This window comes from Molothrus ater, chromosome 1 (genome assembly GCF_012460135.2).
Source record: "Molothrus ater isolate BHLD 08-10-18 breed brown headed cowbird chromosome 1, BPBGC_Mater_1.1, whole genome shotgun sequence".
Classification (NCBI taxonomy): Eukaryota; Metazoa; Chordata; class Aves; order Passeriformes; family Icteridae; genus Molothrus; species Molothrus ater.
Genome location: NC_050478.2, coordinates 51,081,644 through 51,105,174, shown reverse-complemented (window position 1 = coordinate 51,105,174; position 23,531 = coordinate 51,081,644). Strand labels below are relative to the sequence as shown.

General features: G+C 35.2%; 1 protein-coding gene across 2 annotated transcripts in view; it reads left to right on the top strand.

Moving 5' to 3' along the window:
• The window catches only part of CNTNAP2 (contactin associated protein 2), a 1,032,231-nt gene that overhangs the window by 211,650 nt on the left and 797,050 nt on the right, over positions 1 to 23,531 (top strand). Inside the window, exon 1 of one of the 2 annotated variants that reach the window (XM_036397728.1) lies at positions 7,254 to 7,338. The exons of the other annotated variant lie outside the window; for it this stretch is intronic. Within the exon in view, the coding sequence (XP_036253621.1) occupies positions 7,281 to 7,338 (58 nt within the window). The 5' untranslated portion in view covers positions 7,254 to 7,280. Of the gene's footprint in view, positions 1 to 7,253; positions 7,339 to 23,531 lie in introns of those variants that run through there. 2 annotated transcript variants of the gene reach the window in all.

Genomic DNA, 23,531 nt, shown 5'->3' with positions numbered 1-23,531 from the left:
AAGTGCAGACATTGATCTTGGCTTCTAAAACTCTTAGACTATGCACTTCTAAAGAATTTTACTCCTTTAGGTATTTATAAATCCATTTTCTACATGAAGTGACTTTTCCCTTTTCAGTTCCAAGAGTATAATCTATTCCTACGCTGGCCTGAACCTTATTGAGGCATGCCTAATCTGAATTTGGAATTACTAAAATGCTTTATGTAAACAGAACCCAAACCAGTTGCATGGGCATTTGCTTAATACAAGTTGTCTTTCTGAGCATGTAGTATTTATTTGCACTTGCCTTCAACATTCTGTATGGGCATCTAATGAATATTAAGCACAGTCTCATTTACAGAGGGAAGGCAAAGATAAGTGAGGTGGTTGTTCTGCCCATGGGTATATGAAGAGCTGCCATCAGCACCAAAGCTCAGGAGCAGTGTCCTTCGTGCCATTGCTGAGCCAGTAGAGTTTCACCTCTCTTGGTTGTGACATTGAGATCTCCTGATGGCTGAACGCAGACCAAAAGTTACAATTCACTGTCTTGGTAACTGAATTTCCTTCTCACAGGAGGCAACGTGTGCTTTGAGATCCAAAGAAAGGTGGAGAGTTAGACTCAGAGGGAAGGACAACAAAAAAAAAATCAGCTTTTAAAACAACTTTTAAGTCATTCACTCTGTTATTTTTTTTCTCCGTGTGAAATAATATTTAAGGATTGCTTTCTAAGAAAATCTTTCTTATGTGCAGAAATATATTTTCCCTGGTTCCTGTTCAAGTGTCAGGCAAGATTTATGAGGAAAACATTCTCAAACTTTTATTAAAAAAAGATGTCCTCATACTACTTCTACTCTTCTTTGCATTGGAGAATGGCATGTAGGTGGCTGCTAAAAAGAAAGTTGTTATTGTAAGTTCCTCAAAAATCTCTCAAGTTAATTGATGAAAAATATATCCTCTGGATCTTGCATGGAATGCATATATGGAGATGGAGGCAGTGTGCATACTGACAGATTAACCCTCTAAATTCATTAGAGGTTGTTTCCTAATGTGCAAATGATAGAATAACAATTTTTAATTTTTTCACGACTGCTTAAAAACCTTTTTCTTTTCTGGCATTCTGTATGCATCATTTGACAAAACATCATGAGTATCAGGATGCCTGCTACAATGCAAAATTGTAGAAAATGCTTGTATTAATTTCTTGTTAAGTACCACACTGTCTGAATTTATTCTCATTTGCATGGTCTGAAATAAAAACCTAATTTTTAAAAATAATTTTCAGTCCCAGAAAATCCTTTCCTATTAGATGAGGAGTTCACAGATTCATAGAATCATGAAGTTATTCAAGTGTTCAGGGCTGGTTTCGGTGAGGGTTTGAGCAATCTGGTCTGGTGAAATGTATCCTGGCTCATGGCAAAGGGATTGAAGCTAGATGACCTTTAAGGTCCATTCCAACCTAAACTATTCTATTATTCTAGGATTCATTTCCCCTTTCAAAGAAATAGACAATTACCTAATTTTGGATTTCAATGGAGATTAAAAGAATAAGATGATGTTGGGAAATTTGTGTGTAGTAGCAGAGACTTTTATGCTTATTTTCAACTGAACATTATTACTAAAATTATTTTATTTTTAGTGCGTTTACATGACTAGGAACTATATTTTTCATTCTGTGTTACAGTTGGACCTTTTCTTCACACTCTGCAAGAGAAAATCTGTTTTCTCTAGGGTTTTATCAAATGATGCTGCCAGAAAAGAGAAAATTTACACAAAAAGTCTGAAGGAGGTATTACATCAAATTTGACTTTTTCTCAATGAGAGGAAAAAAGAATTTTTTCTTTTTTCTGATGGAATAAAAATCACTAAGACATTGCAGATACCATGTGAGCATCCAAACTATGACCTTAAATAATTTATTCCTGATTAAGGGTCTGATGTTACTGGGTGTTTCTCAATGATTCAACTTCAACCCTATAAAATGATACTTCATTTAGGCAGCCCAGTCTATTGATGCTAGGTGTACAAAAAGGTAAGAATCTGAGTGCTTTAGTCTTCCTTTTTTCATTTCCTTCCCATTCAATCTAGTAAGAAAAAATACTTTCTTCTCTGAGTAACACTACATTAGTTTTCCTTTTATTTGCAAAAATATAATAATTTTATACTTGAAAATATGGTTTTGTTCTGAATTCATTGACTTTGAATGTTTATCAGCTTATGACAAACTGTGGAAGCTTATGGAAACTGTTTTGGTATTCTGAAGCTCACCCCTGTCACACAAACAGAACTAATGGGATCTCAGGTGTGGTACACTAGAGAAAATATGTACTTGGAGGGCAGCTGGGAACTCTGGATAGTTGCTGTGGAAGAACTTACCTTCCTAAAGAATTGGACACTGGTGTGCTAAGCACTAGACTCACAGGGAGGAGAAAGATAACCTGAGGTCTTTCATGTTTGTTTATAATGGCGCTAACAGTATGTGCAGTAAGTGCAAGGTGGGTGGTTCGTTTGTTGGGTTTTTTTTTTTGCTGGATCATGTCTTCTCTTTTTTTATTATTTTGAAAGATTGCTGTTAAAATACGCATAACTTTGGAATCTATAAATTTTTAAAAACTAGTTTTCACAATCAGAAAACCCTGGAAGCCCCTGTGTGTTTCAGTGGAATTATGGATGAAGTGTGCTGCTGCTGGCTGAGGGACAGAATCCAGACCTGCTGCAATGTAGTATACTGTGCAGGTGCTCAGTATGTTTTTCCTTTCTTTTTAGAATAGAAATTAATTTTTAACCGTAATCCTTATTCTTCAATTTTCAATATCTGACTAGTGTCTTCTTACGTTTTTGAATGTATAGATCTGTAGCCCAAGAGTTGTAGGTGATGGTAAATCTTTTGTTATTTTAGATTTGCATTGTATGGTAGACATCACTAGGGCAAAGCTACCATACAGATACTTGATCCTTTGTAACATTTTATTATTATTATTATGTTGAATTACTCAGTGTCAATAAAGAACACTGATTAAAATGAGGAAGAAATTGCCTGTGTGGTTCTGTCTTAACCTTCAATAGCAGAAGCACAATAGACTGATCTTATCAATGAGTTCATTCTTGGAATAGACTGTGAAAAGGTTAAGCCTTTTAAGCATAGCCAGCACACAGAGGTGATTAGATGCATCTCCAATTTGGAAATCTCTTTCCTGAAGGTCCCACATAATTAGTAATCTAAGCAAGTTATCTGGAAAAATAAAAATACCTTCGGAAAATTTTAACTGCAGAAATTCAGGCAGTAAATAGCAAATAAGAGTTTCTTCCTCTAAAGGTACCTTTGGGATGCCTTTTCAATTTATTTTACCTTAAAGATAAGGTAAGAGAGACAAATTATTTCTTCATAAAGCAATTATTCTACTGAATATGAGGAATTCATTGGCAGAAAGAATGATGGATGTGTTTTGATTAAAACCACTGCAGGATCTTTAAGATTAAACATATTCTTTGCAGTACACTTTTTATACCTTTTATAAGTATATTGTATGGAGAATTATAATTTTTTCTCAAACTTTTAATTATGTTTGAGGTTTTCCTGTCTCTTCATTTTTCTTCTTCATTTAAAAAACTACCACCTGAACAGTGTGACTATAAAGTATATAGATTTAAATACAACTTCAGCATTAAAAAAAATTCTATTTATCAGCACAATGTTGCTATTGTTAGACTCAAGATATTAGCAAAAGGAAGAGATTTCCTTATTAATTAGTTATACATTTTATTGTGTCTGTTTATGAAATACCATGTTTTCCTGAGAAAATGGCTGTCTTAAACTCTGATGGAATCCACATATTATGTGTTTCTGTTGTAATTGCCCATGTGGAAAAATCTGGTCAACTTTGGATGCAAAGTAGTTTGTAATACCTTAAAGCAGAAGCAAGATAAAACCCTTCATCTGCAGGGACCTTTCTGTTATCATCGCTGCCTAATTTTCAGTAATTCCATTTTGCTCTGAATTCTAACTCTCAAATTAAAATTGGTCCATATGCCTTGGTCATTAATTCCAAGTTGGATGTGAAACAGTTAAGAGGATTTGAAACAGCATATCTATAGTGCAGCTATAGCAAGATTTCTCTAGGTTCATAAAAACTGTTCTTCAGGCAGTTTTCATCTATAGCCCAGGTGTTTTACCAGTGCATCTGGACCATTTCTGATTATTGTGCTGTAATTCAGCATTTCCCTGGGCTTGTCTGGGCTCTCCACTGGGATGATACCATGAATAGAGTGCTGCGTTTTGGTTAGTTTGGCAGCCATTCTAAATAACACAGTGTGAGACAGAGGTTTGAAAAGAGACAACAAAAATGGTCTGGGCCTTACAGTGTTTTAATAGCACCTTTTTTTTTAATTATTATTACAAATTTTGCATTTAGGCCGACAGAAGCACTTTTGTTGTAGTAACAGATGCTTCTCCACACATGTGTGCATACTTAAATGGAGTTGGCATAGTGTAATCTTCTTTCGAAAGAAGATTAATGGAACAGAACTTTTTTTGTCTGCACAAATTAATTGAAGAGTTATAAGAAGATGGATCACTACTTTGTAATAATTACGGTTGTACTTAGTATAATTAGTACTCTGGATTAGAATTGGTGTGAAATAGCATTATTCTTTTGCACATTTAAGGTATACTTGTAGTACTAGATTTGTCTGAGTAAACACTGTCACTGCATGCCACTCCCAAGACCATCTGTCTCTGGTAATGACTTTCAGAGCAAGAACTTTGCAATTCTGAGCTTCACTGAGGTAACACTTAAAAGCATCCTATGAGAACTAACATCAGATCAGTGGATTACTTATTACCTGAGTCATTTTGTTTCATTATGTTATTCCTCATAATGGAACCAGTAGTGTGAAAGAAATATATGAGACAAGTAGTACACTCTAGCAATTTCTTCCAAACCTTGTCTGAGCCTGCTGGTGCATGAGTTTATGAAGAAAAAAATAATCTATTTCTAGCAAATAATTGCAAAAATTTTGCTCATTTTACTCTCTAAAAGAGCTGTGACAATTCTTTTAACTGTGAGAGAAAGTGCCCACACATAAAATTAGGACAGTAAGTACCCTATGAGTGGAATCTTTTTCAGCATGGAAATAACTCCAGTAAATTTATTTTGCATGGAGAGGTTATCAGGTAATTATATAACAGGGCTGTTTCAATACAATTAATGCCTGATTAAGTGCTTTAATTGACAATCCTGATGTCATACATGGTCCATGAAAACACTGTTTGTGAAGGCTCTAGTAATGGTAGTAATTCCAGTCATGCCAGGAAATAGGCTGTCCATTTCCTGGAAGCAGTACTGTGATAAGATGTACTCTTCAGGAGGAAGATCATCTTGTGATATCCCACAGCCTGTTCGAAATGTTGGAGTCAGAAGCACACAGTAGAAGAGTTCTGTAAGAATGTTTTAAAATAGGATGAATTATAATTTTGGTTGGGTATGGCAACGAAGACTGTCATTAAACTTGGCAAAATACTTGGATGAAAGGGAGAGAGATGACTTATGTTCGGCTAAAGAAATCAAGTGAAGGGTGGCGAAAGGGAAGAAAGCATATGAAAATTCTTTAGACTAAGAACAAGAGCGCATGGGTTGAACAAACAACATACTTGTTTTTATTTGCGTATTTCTACTAATAGCTGAAAAATAGGCTTATATCTTTCCGCGCACCATCTCCTTGCTTCTGCTAATCGCCAGTGTGAAAGCTCTGAGCAGCAGATAGCTCTTGTCTAGAAAATTTGGGTGGTCAAGAAAAGTGTGTGATATAAAACAAACCTGGCAAGGCAAAGGTGGCAGTAGTGTGAGACTGTGGCATGACATCACAACATAGATTCTGCAGTTTAGTGTGTTTCCATCTAGGGGAAGTCTGAGAGGACCTTTCAAGTACCACATGTGTGTGTTTCCACAGTTTTATTCTCTACCTTATGTCTAACCTTCTTCATTTTCTCCATTCTATTACAAACCTACAGAGAATAATTTGTATGGTAATTTTTGTGAATTAAGTATCCTGGGAGATAGGTTAACATCATTAAACTATTATCACGTTTAGCATTCCTGTTGCCAAAAATGGAAGGCTAATTTTACTCCATTAATTTCTTCTGAAATGCTTTGCTTTTTTTTTTGTGGTGGCCGCAGGTGTCCAATTTATTCGCAGGTTTGTGTAGATATTTTCATTTTGAGTCTTAGAAAATATACTCAGGTTGTATAATTTAGAACTGCTTGCTTATGAAAATGGTTAGAATATTTAGAAAGAGTATTTAAAATAAATATTTTTAGCAATAGCATACATAGTTCTTACTCTCCTAAAGAAGTTTTTATTCATGAACTTCAGGGTTCTGCCTTGGTCCACCATGATCACTACCAATAAGCACAATCATCTCCTCCTTTTTTGCAAAACAGATTAGCAGAACTGTTTGGCTGAACTATCAGGTCAAAAGCTAGCGCTGACTCTGCTCACTATTAGATGATTTTGGACTTAAGAGGATTAAGTTCTTTCTTGCTTAAAATATTAAACTTTCTTTCATGATCATGTAACTGTGGCAGCAGCCACGTCTCCATATTTCATCTCCAGTCTTTCTATTAATCATATTACATTTCCAATTAAGTTCTACTTATGAATTTGTTTCAGTGTGGTTCTTAGGGGAATCAGTAAATGTGTTTTATAATTAAGTGCTCAAATATTAGAATTTAATAGTTTGTAATTAGAGGGTTTTTAAATTAGAAATCTGTCTTCCTATACAATTTGAGGAGGTAAAATCTAATTTACATCTTCACCTGAAGGAAAATTAATAAAATGAACTAAACTAAAGCAGTGAAATACATTTTTAATTAAAGGGAGGAAACTGCTAATGAAGTGCAACTTAGGAACATAAACTAATACTGTATAACATCCTATAGTTTCTTTACATTGTAGAATGAAATACAGTAGTTTAAAAAATTAGAAACATTACTTAAAGCTGTGAATTTCAATTTGCCATATGAAGCATCCCATGGCAGAAGTATTCCCATTATCTTCAGTCTCATTATAGAGATGAACATGTACTTACTCACTTGAATAAGGACTAATAATATTTGCTTTGTTCTGTGGCCTGTGTGGTGTAATGAAAATAAATACCTGATACTAAATGTGTCTGGGTCTATGTCTATTTTTTTGTAGATATTTTTTGAGGCATGGGAGTCTTCTGGATGTTGATGGGTGGTCAGGATTGTGTTCACAGTCAGAAATCCTGTTTTCTCCTTCACTGAAAGCTCACTGCAAGCAAAATGCGGATTCTGTGGGAAAACCAGCACAAATTCTACATGGCATATTGGCTAGGAACAGGTATTGAATTGCAAGCTCCAGCACTCCAAGAATGATTTTTCTCTACTAGCTAAGAAAAGAGTGCTGAATTAAGACCAGTACTAGTGGGCCTGGTTTGAGATGTAAGTAAAAAAGGCAATTGCAGTAGAATATTAATGGGACTGGCCTTTAGGAAAACACTAGTGATATTTTTGTGCCTGATCTCTGCTTGACTCTGCAGAGACAGCTCTGTGAGGATCCCAGAATACATGTTTGCTACTGAGCACAGGAGCTTTTCTCAGATCTGATGCCTGAGTAGATGCTGAGCCATCTTGATCCATTCTGAGCAGGCTACTTTTCCATGAAAAAATACCTGGATATGCAGGCTTAGCTGAAGACATGGGTATTTTTTGGCAGCCTGCCTGGAGAATTAGGATATCAGATCTCCAGTGTATCCCTGCAAGTAGGTCTAGACACTGCCTGAAGCATTTTCTTTGTGTTGCTTATGAAACTGAGGGCAAATAAGCTTCAGAAACAAGCTCTTTGTTTATGTGTCCTAGTAAGAAGACTACAGATCTTGCTCCAGCTTTGGCTTACCCCCATTTCTGCTGTAAGGACAGATGTACTTAAAAAGGTGGCTATGGCAGGGAGAATGGAGTTCCTAAAGACTTGCTGTTCCCTTCTGCCTTGCATCCCGTTTACCAGGGAGGGCAGTGGTGAAACATTGCTTTAGGATTGGGATTGCATGGCAAGGACACCATGGTCAAGAAGGATCTGGGGTGAGCCATGCATGTAGGCTCACATTTAATTATTTAGGTAGAAGGGTGTGTTTAATTTTATCAGCTTGAGATGCAGAGAGGGATGTCACAGGGAGCCATCCTCTTACCTCTTCAGTGTGGCCTGAACTATCCAAAAAAGGGGGACCCAGTCCTGACATTAAGCAGGGAGCCTGGAAAAACAGAGATAGTGAAGGCACCTTGGCAAGCAGGTACAGCTTAAACTCCCCCTAAATCTTCCAAGTGAGGGTCCATTTGAACCTTAAGGACTTGGGAGGCCGTGAACAGACTTTTCAGGCTGCTAAATAATTTTCTCTGCTGTGATTTTTAGCAAGCAGTGTTATTTTTACCATTATTTAGCACAGTTTGAGATTCATACAAGAAATAACCTCACAGAATGGTGATTGCTTTGGAAATCTGACCCCAGTCTTTACCTCAGTTCCCTTATCCTCTGATGACACCCCTGCAGCACCTCTACTTTTCATCAGTCTAGCTGTGGCTAGCCACTCATGAGTAGTGGCTGATGAGACAGGCAGAAAGCCCGCACAAGTATCAAAACAAGCTGGTACATTCATGACCCTTGTCTTCTTGTTGTGCCATGTTGAGATAATGAGGGTAAATCACTCATATCTCTTTAAACAATTGGATCATTTAAGGAAGCTCTTGGGTTTGCCACCTTTATAATACACAAGTGATATATCTGAAATTGCAATTATATCACTATATATTGTTTTACCTCACAGTAAGCTGCATTAATGTAAATTGTAAACTGGGTCACACGATCTGCTGAAAATAGTCTTCTATTAATTACTTTGGTGGGAGTGGTGGTTTTGGTTGTTTCTGACAATTTGGGATCTTGCGTTACTCTGTGCTTCTATTGTATTTTTGCTTTTTGGCTAACCAAATTGACATTTTGCACTGAATTACAGATTGAAAAATTCAGTAGTGAGTGATGCTGTCTTCTGGTAAGATCTGCTGGAACACCACAGTGGTATGGATCACTCACTATGATAAAAAATTACTTTTGTTTATGCCCTTCATTAATATTTCAGGATTCAGACAGTAAAGGGAGCAATTTATCTCAGTATAAGATAGAATACTGTTTAATACGATTTTCTGAGGAGACAAGATTAATGTTAATAATGTTTTTTCATTGATGGGAAAATAGTGTTAACATTAGTAACTCACTTTTTCTGTTAAGCAACAAGGTTAAACTGAAAAAAGCCATGGACTATAAACAAGGTCAGGCCTATAAAAAGTAAAACATGAATCTGTTTTCCTAGACTAAAATCTTATTAGAATGAATATTCTGCTGATCAAAATGAAGGTGATGAAGGCTATAAAGCTATTCAAGCAGAATAATTCAACTTTAGTATCTCTCCATTCCAGGAAGTGGCTATTTCTTTTTTTTAATAGTCTCAAACAGGGAATTTGAAGCTCATCTAATTAAGTTTCAAGTTTTCTGTGTTTTGTAGTCTCCTTGATTCTGAAAATAATACATGCAACTTCATTTTGCTTCTCAAGTTTTAAGGCATAAATGAGTTTGGTACAGAGTTTCCTGAAGGTATATTGAGCAAAGTCTATATTCAAAAACAATACATTTCCTGTGCTTGGGTAAATGTTTCTTGTTCAGAATGTATTTGGGTTCATTAAGATGACACGCCAACATGAATGTAAGATGGCTCATACACAGCTAAGGACTCTTCTAGGTTACAGCAACATATGTGCTGATGCTTAATATGGCACTGTTGTACTGATAGTATTTTCATTAAGACACAAATAAGGTTTGTATCAATTCATGTCTAAATTCATCTACTTCATATAGTGCATTCTACAGATATGTACAAGAGTAATTATGAGTGCAATACCTTTATGCCTACATTATGAGTATGTATACAGAAAGAGTATGTTCAATACCAACATTTCTAAAATTTATGTTAGTCCACATGGTCAAATCCACACAAACAGCATAACCAGGGCATAACAGGAACCTTTGTGATTGATGACTTGTCATTCAAAATTGTTCCGTGTTCATATGCAAATGATACAGTCTTTACATTGCCCTCAGTCCTGCTGAATTTCCCTACTACTAGTCTCTATGCTTTTTCTGTCTCTGTGAATATTTAATTAATTATGAAAGGAAAAGAAACTAAAGTTGCAGAAATAAGAAGGCAAGTAAATAAACTGGTGGTAGTAAATTATCCTGTCTACATTTGTACAGGATTTTTTTATTTCTCAGATGTGTGGAGTATTTGACTAAGAAATTCCTAGATTTTCATGCACAAATAGTCCTTTCTTGTGAAGAACAAAGTATGGCTAAAACAGAGGCAGGAAATCTCTCTCTCAACATTTCTTTGTTTTGTTATCTCTTATTTTGAATAAGGAATGAAAAATAGCAAGACAAGTATAACACAGCCGCAAAAGTGAATGTTGAACACAACTGAACATATAATACTTAAATATTTCTTCCACTGCAAATATTCATCCCTCCCTGAACACTGCTATGAGTTTATCTGAGACAGAATCTTGCCTGTAGCCAAAAGAGTGGTTGAACATCACTTGGGCTGATAACATAAGCATGGTCCGTATGGTCAAATATATAGAAATGTAGTTTTGTGAGTACTGTTTCTGTGCTCTATGAGGAAGCATATAAGTTATAATTCTGAGTATTCAAGGTTCTTGCTATTTTGCTAGCAGATGCTAATTTCCTTTATAGTTTTGTACTTGCATTTAAAGATTCTGCTGTCCTATCGAAATATCAAGAGAAGAGAATGTACCAGTTACTCCCTTTGAGTCTGTTATTTCTGCACATAAAATCTGTGTGTATTTATGGACTCAAATGAACAGTTTATTTTTGAAGAAATCATTATTCTCCTTGCAAAGAATCTGAAGAGAGATATGGTATCTGGGAGATGTGTGAAGTTTCCTCTGGTAGGGAAGATCAGCTGACTTACTTATACCATGTCTACTGAACTTTAAGTTAAATTTCAGCTCCTCTAAGATGGAATTAAAGCTCTTGAAAAATTCTAATCATGGTTGTCAGATTGATGTTTGCTTGAAACAAACACCAGCAGTAAACATGGCCTGAAAAATTTATTCAGGGAATAAAGCATAACATTTACACAGAAAGAGGGCAGCATTAGAGTGAAGAGAGATGATCAGAGCTGACCTTTGACAAGAAGTTTAAATTTCTAAGTATGAATGCCCCAGTCATATAAATTAGTTTCCAGAACAGTTAATTCTTTATGTAGGAGAAGGTCAGATAGAGAAAATATGCTATTTTAGTGTATTAAATAAAAATGCTAGATTTCTTTTTACCAAAAAACAGTTAGGAAGAATAATTGGTGGAGTACTAAAAATACTTCAGAATTATAAACCTAAAGAGAAATTACTTCAAAAACTGGTAGCGAACTATCAATGAAGGAAGAATAATTGCATTGACTGAACTAGAAATCCTTGATTCAAGACATTTTTTTCCTAAATTCTCACTTGGGACTCTGGGTGAGTGTCTTTGGGTAAATGTCTTCTTTCTCTGTTTTATCTGTGAGAAGTAGGAATAGCAGCAAAGCCTTTTATTATTGTACTGTTTGCATAAGGTATTTTGGGTTTGTGTTTTTTTTTTTTTTTTATGGTCAGCAGTGTTGTGGAGAACAGGTAGCTGTACTGAGCATTGTACATCTTTTTCATCTTGCAATTCTGTACTGAGTATTGTAATTTATGCTCCATATGAAATAGCTTTGCTACAAATGTGAACCTTGTCTCATATGAAGTGACTTTGCTGTAAATATGACATTAGTATGAGCCAGTCAGCTTGCCAGATTGCTATTAGTTTGTAATGAACATTTAGAAAAATGAAGCATCATTAAAGCAAATCAGCTGTTTCATGTAGTTACTGCATATTTATAGACACTCTGCTTACATGAATTAATTAGTCCCTGATTGGGGGAGGTACACTGTATCTCCACGTTCTGGCATCTTTCCATTCTGTTTCTTCTTGTGCTATTTTCTACTGTAATGACAGCCACAAAATAAAATTAGTATTTTTAAAACCACCTGGTACAATACAAAGTGATTGTAATACAACCTGAATGTAGCCATTACTCAGTACTTGGGTGCACAGAAGGTAGTTAACTTATGATAATTAGCTTCTACTCTAGTAATATTATCTGTTGATTAAAGAACGATCATTATGCAAGCTGTGTTACCCAGTCAAAAAAAGGATTTTTCTGGTTGCTATTTCACCTCATAATTTAGGGCAGAATTGACTGCTGCTCTGTGATTATATAACCATAAACTAGTCCTAGCAATAAGACTGAGGTTACATTAGTAGTTATTTTCATATAATTTCAAACCTTTTTATGACACTTGCCTAGCTGAACACTGGCACTGATAGTCTTCTCTAAATTAATATGTCAGTCTAGATGAGTCTTTCTTGTCAAAACCTTCAGGTTTATTTTTTGGTGCCAGTGAAATAACTTTCTGCCTTGTCAAAGGGTTATGCAGGGCAGCAATTTAAGAAACACTTAGATGTTCTTTAAAAGATTTTGCTTGTAAATATTCATAATTTGCCAAGCCATCTGTCAGTTGTGTACCTTTATGTACAAAGAAAATTGCAGAATAGATAATATCAACTCATTAGAATGAAGGTGAATACTTCTGAGGTAACAATTGAGCTTAGTTCACAACAGAAGGCATAACAGGCTTTTCTTAAGGAATCCAAAATCTGGACTGCTAGAACAAGCAATTGAATTAATTCTCTAAAAGGTAATTATCATCAAAAACTGGGAGCTGCAATTTGAAAGAGGCATTCAGCATAGCTGGAGATTACAGAAATGCAGAAGCAAATACATTTGACCTCAGAATGTCACTTGTCATTCTTTTGCTAAACAAAAAACTATCATAAAATGTAATTGAACTTTAGCTCAGAGCGAGATGCTCTTGGGCATCAATTCCCCGCATTTACAGAAGGTTCTTTGGATGACAGCATTCCTCAAGTGAATCAGAGTTGCCACAAGAAAATTTTTTAATGAGTGTTAGACATTGATGAGTTTGATCCAAGAGAAGAGGTCACGTGAGAATTAAGCAGGATTTTCAAGGAAGTTAACACACAAATAAATGGCAAATACTTTGCAGTAGCACTGCATAATGTAAGTTAATGGATGTCTCTGATGCACTTGTGGTCAAACATCAATGTAAATTCCTGACCAAACAATTGTAGGTCTTAAATAATACTGGTAGGTATAAGTGTTGTTCATTGCAATGGTTTTATTAGCAGTATTTTTTAAGTGTAACTTAGTGCACATTAAAACCATTGGGCCTCCAGCAACCCTGGAAGAGAGGTAGAAGTGTGCAAATGAATACTCTGACTCAGTACACTGTCTTTTCTAGGTAATGTCATATCTATATTTTGAGCTTCATAGTATACACTAAAAAAACAAAGCCCACCTTGTTAGGGTTCATACGCTAAATTAAAGAATTGGAGCATAATGGCTGATGAGAAATATTTTCTGGACAGATGAGCAAATCATGTGAGTAGCAATATCTAGCCACAATGTAATGTTTTTATCACTATCAGATTAATAATCAGTTTCATCAGACTTTTTGGTAAATTAATATTCACATGAACATTTTAACATTGCTACATGATGTTACGCTGCACTTTTGCATTGCAGATTTAATACTGAAGTTGTTTATTAGAACAAGGTGTAGTATCTTTTGGGCATCTTTCTCACAGATACATGACAGATTTTTATGGAATGGAAAGTTTTGTGCAGTGTCCTGAACATTAGTTATGCAAAATATTTCTGTTCCTGGGTTACTAATGAATTTAAAACTGACCTGGTTGCTCCTTATCCCAGATAGATTGGAGAAGGATTGGAGGTCTACATGGATGGCAGATGGCTTTTCTGTGGAGCATAGTTACAGTCCACAGCAGATCTTGGGCACAGTACTGTAGTGATGTGACATATTTGCAAGCCACAAAACAGATTCTTAAATCAAACTTGTCCTTGATGATCACTTGGTATGTTAATAGATTAGATTTTAGCTTCCCTTACAGTGTCTAATAAATGCCTCTTTTGTGCACTCACTTTTTCACCTACCTGTGGGATTATTATGATACTCTAATAAAACATCAGGCATTTGCAGTTTATTCCTGGAGGGATTTGACTCTTATTTTCATCTCTTACTGCCAATCAGCAGCCTTATATTGAAAGGTAATTAAATTATCCTCTAGGACTCTTCCCAGCCTTCACTGACTGCATATAAATTCAAGGGCTCAAGCTTGCTAAAGGACTCTGCTTGATAGACTGTCAATGCAAAAGATGGCAAAGCTCTGAAACAAAACAATTCAAAGGTATTTCCTGGGAAAAAAAAGGCTTTTTTGCTTGCAATTTCTGCTTCTTACAAACTTTTTCTCTGAAAGATGGCTAAAATAATGACAAAGCACTTTTCCACTCCTGTGTTTTGTTGATACTAAATGTGCATAATAGGAATAGAATCTGATACCTGAATCCAAAACTGAGTTCTTTTTGGCAAATACAAGATAATTATCTGCAGATAACTGCATAATTCACTTTATCTTCATTAATGATGGGTAGCTATATAAGGTAACAAAATTATATGTTCATTTGGAATGATTTGCTGGTTTTACTGTGAAGCTTGTGAAAAAACATAAACTGCTATTACCTCTTTCTTACCTTCATTGACTGTGTTTTGTTAAGTTGTAAAATCTTACTTCCCCCTAAAGGCAATGAATTTGAATCATGTACACAGAAGAAATTTTATTCAGGAAGAACTTATCATTTTTGCAAGTCACATTTCTGACTAAAAGTGCATCTTAAATGCATCATTAGCACTCATTATGGTGGAACTATACAAGTTTAAACATAAAACCAGATCTCTTTGAGATTTAAAACAAACAAAAAATCTAGTTAAATTAGTATTCACACCCTGCATAAAGGCATTTAAGAAGGCTTGACCACTGGTTAAATTAGGTCAGACATTGGGTCATTGGTATGTTGCCTAAGCTAAAAGTGATCTAAATTAATGTGTTAGAAGCTTGTATGAGCTTAAAAGATCCAATTAAAACTGTTGCAACTTTTGTTCTGAAGTCAGAGGCATACAACCAGAAAACAGATATCCCTTAAAGACCTATAATTAATCTTCCTTTTTCTCCTAAGTAATTCTGGTTTGTTCCTTTAAATAACATTTTTGCCATAAGCTAGTCCATAGTGCATCATTATGCAGTTATCCTCCTTCTCTTTTACTTTATTGTTGCTTCTGGTAGTTTTGCAGATGTTTTAAAATTTTCTTCTTTTCAGTTTTAGCCAGTTATTGCAAGATGTATTGATTTTTAATATCTTTATTTCATAAATTCCTGCAGTTCCTTGATTTTTTAAATCAATTTTTCCTTGTTCCATTTTTTGCAATTAAAAATTTTCTACTATGGAGAAACAACAGGAACAAAATTCCTCATAGATCAATATTTCCAGATATTTATAAGCTTTTCTTATTTTTTTACACCTGACACTCAACAATTCCCAATAATACTGTTTAAAAAAATTGTGTTTTTTTTCTTTATGAAGACCTTGACAAAAATATTTAGAATTTTTGTGGGAAATGCATCTTCCAACAGAGAAAATATGCATTTGCTAAAAAAAGTATGGAATTAACTAACTGGAATGGGCAAAGAGTTTTATTTGACCCTATTCTTTTGAAACTCATACTTAGGTAAATTATGTAAAAATGTTTTGTTTTGGTTTTTTTTAGCTCTATGTACTCTTTCCTTACGTTGTTCTGTTCTTAGCAGGCACTGAAAATAAAATGAAAATTTCTGTCTATGTTGTGTATTGCAAGGTTACTGTTGAATTAGAAAGCGTATTCTGGAGGAATACTTCTTTTTATGCCCTCTATTTTGTGTGTTTTGTTGGGTTGCTTGGAAGTAGGACTACACATAGAAAAAGACATGGATTTAAGAAACTGTAATAATTATTGCTTAGTTCTGTGCCTAAAATATGTACCTTATGCTTGCGGAGCATAGGAGAGAGGAACGATTGAAAGATAAACCTCAGGACATGCACTCAGTATGGTGTGAATCAGGGATACAGAGATGCTGCCCTTTTTTCTCTGAAGTTTTTGAAACAAACAGGTGTCTCAGCTACTATTTTCTTTTCTATAGCTAAGCAGAAGCTTCTCCACCTGTCTTGTGCTGAAAGCAGCAACAAAATAAACTAGTGAACTTCTTTTCCTGCTGGTAACTGAGAACCAGAGCAAAGACCAAAAGCTACATGTGGGATATAGAGAGCTAGTGGAGGGGTTACATGGGACGGCTTTCCATGGATTCTGATGTAACAGTGATCAGTGCTCAACTCAAAGGCTCCTGTTTCTAAAGATTTTGGATCTGGTTTTATTTTTCTTAAAATCTCAGCTGTTTGATGTAAGCAGTACGTTATAATAGCATTAAAGTGATCAATCAAGTGATTGATCACTTTAGTTCAATTAAAAAATCAAGTGGTTTTTTTAATGGAAATTGAACTTTGAAATTAAGGTGTGCAATTGGTGTAAGGCTTCTGTAGAAATATTTACAATGATTTTAAATGCATAAAACAAGTTCATTTACATTGTATTTGTAGATATTTTTCATTTAAAATTGTGACTTATTCATTTGAAAGTGTTAGTTTCCTTGCTCATAAAAGTGCTCTGGGTACCTTTTAGGACCATTAATCCCTTTTAATGAAAAGTTTTATTTCATTTTAAAGAAATTGATACTTCAGCAAATTTTACCTATTAATTTGCCTTTATTAGTCGTTTGGCTTTTAATACCTGTCAGATTAAGAAAAAAGGTATAAAAAAGAAATAACAGTCTGTGTTCATGTCTAGTAGGTAGGGAGACAACCTTTCTCATGGGCAAAATTCTTCTGATATTATTCCTAGTAGAAGAGCATCAACTGGGAGAAAAGATGACTGTGCATGCAGTCCTAAAAACTCCCCTGTATGCTCTGCTAACCCTTACATTTTAATAATTTCCAGCAACAGATTATTTGTTTAGAGCTTTAGGTGATGTCATTGATGGAGGCAGTAATGAAGAAGCCAACAACTCTCGTCCTGTTGCCAGACTTTGAATGGTGCTTTTTAAAAAACCTGAGAAAAGCATTTTTTTGCCAAATAGTCCTATTTCCCCCTGAGGTCCATGCCACATGCTTTCTAGCCATAAAAGAGAGGGAAATTGTTCCCAATCACCTAATAAAGTAAGGAACAAACATGTTTTTAGATATTTTAATTATGATTCTGTAAATAAGTTGATATGTCAGCTGAAATTTATTAGAAGCAAGTTCCACTGAACTGTACAACATATTATGCCAACCAATAATTTAAACTCTACATCTTGAAGCTGAGCCACAATTTTTAATCACTGAGATCCATTTGATGCACTTGAAGACATATAAAAAGAAGGGGTTTTTTTCCTTCAGGGCTGTGTTCCTTAGATAGCTTGCTTAGGATATAAAGCATATAGCTTCATCTATTTAAAGCAGCTTAATTGGGAGAATCTAAGGCCAAAACTAGAGCTCTAGGTATGGCCTTTCCTTTTGAACGAGATAGTTCCTTCCCATCCTCCATCTTTTTATTAAATTACTATTTGCTCTGTGTTATAGTTCTAAAAAAAAAAGTAAAAATTATTTTTGGCACTGATACTTTTCAGCTGTAAAACTTCAAGTTAGAAATTTTTGAAAATCATGTTTTCTGTGAACTCAAATTATTTGATCTGCAAATGCCGCCAGGAGGCACTTGTAAACTGTTTGCTTTGTGGTAATCCAGTCTCTGTTGTGCTTCTTCTGCTTATGAGCATGTTGCTCAAATTAGCCTCTATTATATATCTCCAAAATGGTACCCAAGCTTGCATAAAAAGAGAATTTGTAAAAAAGTAATTTGTTTTTTAATTTATTTTGAGGTTAAAAAATGTATTTTTATTTATTTCAGCATGCATATAAAAAGGAAAAAACCCAAACCAGTTTATCTTATCTCTAACTACTTCTGAAAATTAGAATGAACTTTTGCATGATTACTTCAATAGCAGATGGTAATGCTTCCTCAATACACAGGTTTAAATATAACATCAGTAACATCATTTCTTTTTGCAAGTCAAATATAAAAGCCATGTAGGATACACCCAAGTTAGTTTATCTGGGCTGATCTGCTCAGAAATTAAGTTAAAAAAAGAAAGAAAAGCCTAGCAACCCTTTCTATTTTGGAAGTAGCTTTTGTTTCACTTCCCCATTTTCTACCTCATCCATATACTCTTTTATGCATTTTAGATGGGGAATAAAGATGTAAAGATGTCTTCCAAAGGTACCTGTGAAATTCAGTTCATATATTGTTTTCCAAGTGTCTCAGGTATTTTGGAATTTTAATTCTGTTGAGCACCAGCTTCTAGACAGTAGATTCCTTTAGAAAATGACTTGTGGTCTTCAGCCATATTCACCATTAAGAATTAAGTTAAAAATTGCAGCACTAATTCCAAACCATTTGGTATGAGGCTCTATGATCCAGAGCTCTTACTTCAGGACACTGCCTTGTTCAGGCTCCCTAGCACTACACTGATATGTTTCTAGAGTTTCTAGTTCTGGGATTAATGTATTCATGGCCAGTGTTGGTATCTGGGCAGGGGGGCAGTAAAAAAAAAAACAAACACATGCAACAACACAAGGCACCTCTGGATTAGTCTTGTCCACTCTTTTCTCATAGTCTCAGAAAGATATTTGTATAAGAGCTGGGCATTGACAAGCCAGTGTCCAGTTACTTGTACACCTCCACACTCATCAGATGTGGATGCAGAAGCAGATACTGTCTTTTATATTTGAAGATAAAAGGTTATCTCAGCCTCCATGCCAATACATCAAGGTTTGGAATTTTATACAAGCAGGATCTTGCTCAAAAATCAGTGTGTCCTTTTCAAATGGACACTCTAGGCTTTGTAAGGCCGTAATTGACAAAAGAAAAAAGGGACCTGGCTCTTTGTGAGAGGAAAATTGGTTGGAAAAGGTACAAGCTGCTTAATTTACAAAAGCTTTTAGTTATCTGTAACTGAAATTGGTAGTATCAAACTTGGCAGCTGTCAGAAGTAAGGAAGGTGAATGAAAGTTATAGATGTGTATTGTAGGTATAGAACTGGAAGATCTAACATGTTCATCCAAAAATACAACAATACAAACTTAGCAGAAAACCTGTGGCATCATTAACGTTCCTGGATGATGTTTAACATAGTTAAGAGAAAAGAACCTGTATTTTCTGTGGGAAGTAGAATCTGTGATAAAGAATCCTGCCTTCTTCCTTAAATTAAAAGTGAACAGCAGGAGGAAATAGATGAATTGTGGTGGGAATCTATTTAAAAGAAATTTTGAAATTAATGGAATGCAAATAATGTTGAGAGAAAACAAAACCTCTGCTGTCATTATAATTCAGTGTTATTTAAATTCTAGCCAAAGTATTTTTTAACAGCTGTACTGCTAACTAGTCAACCTTGCAGGCATGTTTAATGTCCTATCAAGTGACTCTTCTCAGTTCCATAGGAGTTTGACAGTAATTAAAAGTATTCTCTCTCCTTGAAAAACCTTCATGGTACAGGTAATTCATCATCTGAAGCTCAATTAAAAAAAAAATGTGTCTGAAAAAAAAATCTGCTGTCATTGTTTGTGTATTTTGTTATCATTTTCTGGTGGAATTTTGGCTTTCATGTTTTCTAAAATAGATCCAATATTAGGATTCCTTCTTTCTTCTGCCTTCATTTTCACAGTTTGAATAATTGAGTAGGTGTGCTACAGTTACCAGACATTCCTTTTTGGATATTCCTGCAAGTATGAACTTAATAGAAGTATAATCAGAAATCAGGCTCTAAGTCATTTAGAGTGAGGGAAGAATCTCGGTCCAATATGTGGTCTATTTTTTATAGTAATGGGATTTTCTAGCAAAGATAAGTATTTTTCATTTCTACAAGTGAAAAATTGTTATGCACAACTTCATACAATGGCACAAGTAGGTAAATTTTGTCCTTGTTTTTTTAAACATAGCTCCCAAAAGTTACATTAGGTTTGTAAATGAAATACAGAGCATGGAAAATCTGTTCATCTTTGAGATCCTTACTTCTAAACAAAACAACAGCAGAAAAATCCTGTTAACTGCAATAGAGGTTATCTACAATTAAAGTAATAAGGATAATTTTTACAGTAACTGTGGTTTTGGGACTTATTTGTTTGGTTTGTCAAGGTATGACACATTCTTTAAAGGAAACTGATGAAAAAAAGTTTGATATATAGGCAGGGTTTCAAACAAATGTCCTTTTTTTTTTGCCAACTGCTCACAAACATCCCAGTCTTTAATAAAAAACAAATTTTTAATAAAAGTAGAATTGTATGGACACTTTTTGAGGAAAATTAACTTGGGATACATGAAGAGAGGTATGGGTAACTGATACTGGTTTTGATTTTGCTGCTAAGTCAGCTGATTTCAAGGGTGAAGAATTAAGCATGTGTTTAGGGTGGTACTTGCAGTGGGAATTAGACAACAAAACTAGGAAATAGTTATTTTATGATAACATCTTTAGTGTGGCTTGCAAATATCTGTGACTGGGGATGTGTCTTTTCCTCTCTCCTTATGGAAGAACAAATGTGAAAAAGCTCTTTCAGGAACCTGAACAACTGTCTGCCCTAGAGCAGAAAAGAGTTTAGTTGGTTGAGCAAGCAACAATTCCGAGTATACACCCTCTCTAACTCCTGTGAACTTTTGGAATGTTTGTGGCAGATTGTTTTTATGTGTCCCCTGGACATAGAAAAATATGCAAATAAAAATATTCTTCTGGAATATTGCCTGATTTAGCCTGAGGTTCCCTATTAGTTTTGCGGGTGAAGGAGAAATAAGAAAGAACACAGCAACACAGAGTGTTTGGGGACTAAACCTCTCTTGCTGCTGCCTTTTGTATCAGAAAAACTTCTACTGACCTTCACGTAAACTTAGCCTATAGAATATTGAGAGAAAATATTTCTCACATAACAATACCTTGTAAGATGATGGGAATTCACTTTGCAAGCTCAGCTGTTACAGCTGGGTATCAGCCTTCTTTCAGTCTTCTGTGCTTTTCTGCTGACAAGGTTACTGCTTTCCTCACAGTACTACTCTTAGATAAGGTACAGTAACTTCAGCTCTGAAATCACAAGTGATGAGTTTATACAAAGGTAAAAATCCAAAGGGACAGGGAGAAGAAAAGACCACAACACTGGGGGCATTTCTTGGTATCTGAGTTCCTTCTCCAGTACTGCTGATTTTTCTCTCACAACTTCTAAAAAGAATAAGTAGCACAAGTCGGAATCTTAACTGCTTTATGTTTGTTCAGTAGTCTGTAAAGTAGAGAATATTGTGTGTGTAATACTGCTTTCAGGCTGAATATGTTAATGTCTAAAAAGCTTTTAAGAATGTAAAACACTATGTAAATGTGAGCTATTAGCATATCTTTCTACTTTAACAAGAGGGCAAGATTCTGAAAGAGTTCACGTCACACTCTTGAAGGAGTTCAGCGCAGGCCAAATTGTCTGTGAGCGCACTGTCCTGAGTGAATCTCTGAAGAACCACAAGCCCTACATTCCAGCAGACTTCAACACTCTTGAAACTAAGTCTGGTGAGACAGGCTAGTAATATTGCTTCTTTTTCCTCCCATATTCATTTTGGGGATGGTTTTTATAATAAGTTTGACATACAGACTGTGGGAAGCGCCTCACAGAGTATTGTTTAAATTGCAAAATTATCCATGGTAAAAACAATATACCCTAAACCACGCAACTTTCTTCATCTCATCCTGCCTGTCCCTATACAAATTCGAGCTCTAGCTTAGTTTAGAGCTCTTGTTTGCTGGAGGAAGGGAGCAGGAAGTCTCAGCTATCTTGTTCACCTTAAGGCATATTAATATCATAAAAATAGGTGTGCAAGCAAGAGGTCAGAGTAATTGGTCTTGTGTTTGATCTAGGACACAGTGAGAAAATCTTTTTGAGAGGTGGGCAGAGACAAGAGGATGCAGAAGACATGGCACATTGTCACTACTTCTATTCAGAAGCTCTTTATCTTCTGGAGAGAAGAGTTAGGTCTTAAACATTATTATGATACAGATTATGAAGGTGGAAAGATGCGGCTGTCAGTGTTTTTGTATTTCCTTTTAATAACATAACAGATATCCTTCAGTTTATTAAAGGGTTTAAAGTCTGCCATATCTGTTTTCTTGTTTGTATCTCTCATATTTCCTTTAAAAAAAATGAAAAAAAGCCCTTAACTTTGATATCCAAGGGAATCCTTGTTTGTAATTTTTCCCGCTCTTAAAGAATGAAAACCTTTTGTTCTAGGCAGCTTTTGTGTACTCATAAAAAGTGCTGTGTCAGAAAAAGGACACTAGAAGGCCATTCAGTACAATTGAAAATTTCATGGCTCTCTGCACACCAAAAGTACTGTTTATCAAGGTCCTTTTAAATATTTCATGCTGTAGAAAAGACCAAAGATGTTACATTATGTGCTATATTTGACCAAAATGTGGTTTATGTTTCTATTTTTTTCAGAATAGCAGTTGGACCAGAAAGGGTGTGCATTGTCATTGATATCACATTTCCCATTTTTGTGAATAGTCACACACTTTGGGAAGCATCAAATAGCTGATGTGCTTTGCTTGTGATAGAACTCAATGAGCCTTCTTCATACGTGCTACATTTTAATAATACAAGACTCTAATTAAATGAAAGGCTTTAAAATGCCGCATGAGAAACCTTAATATTTATGTATACTCAGCTACTCCTCTGGAGAGAACATACGGAGGAGAAAGTCCCATCCATGTTTGGCTCAAAGGATTTTGTGCTCTTTTCCTTAAATTCCTTCCTCTTTCTGAATGTAGAACCATATTTATGTAGTGCTACTCATTTCTGGTCACTGACCATATTAACCTAAAATTTTTCATTGTTGGGATAAGTCTCTGCTGACATTCCTGCCATTGTAGGAAAGGGTTGAGATGCTCCTGTAATGGTTCTCCCCAGCCCTGCGATGCTTGAAAACATGATAAATGAACATGTCTAGTTCTTGTACTAATTCAGTTTAAAAAGTAGCAGTGCCTTTGAAGTTATTGAATAAGAAAGGCAAAATTTAGTACAAGGACTCAGGCTTGTTGGGTTTTTTTCAACACTGCTAGAGTCATATTTTAAGACAGTTAAGTCACAAAATCAAGAGTAAAGCTTGATCTCATATTCAGTAAAACCGAGGCTCATATTAAGCTGGCATGTTTCTACAAAATGCTGTTTTTATTTCTTTAAGTCTGTGGCAAAATCATGGTCACTTCTGAAGCATAAGATGGAAGACAGTGAAATTGTTTCCTGATACTGAAATAATATGTATATTGTACATGTCTTGACAAAGAATTGCTTATCTGGACCAAAGAAA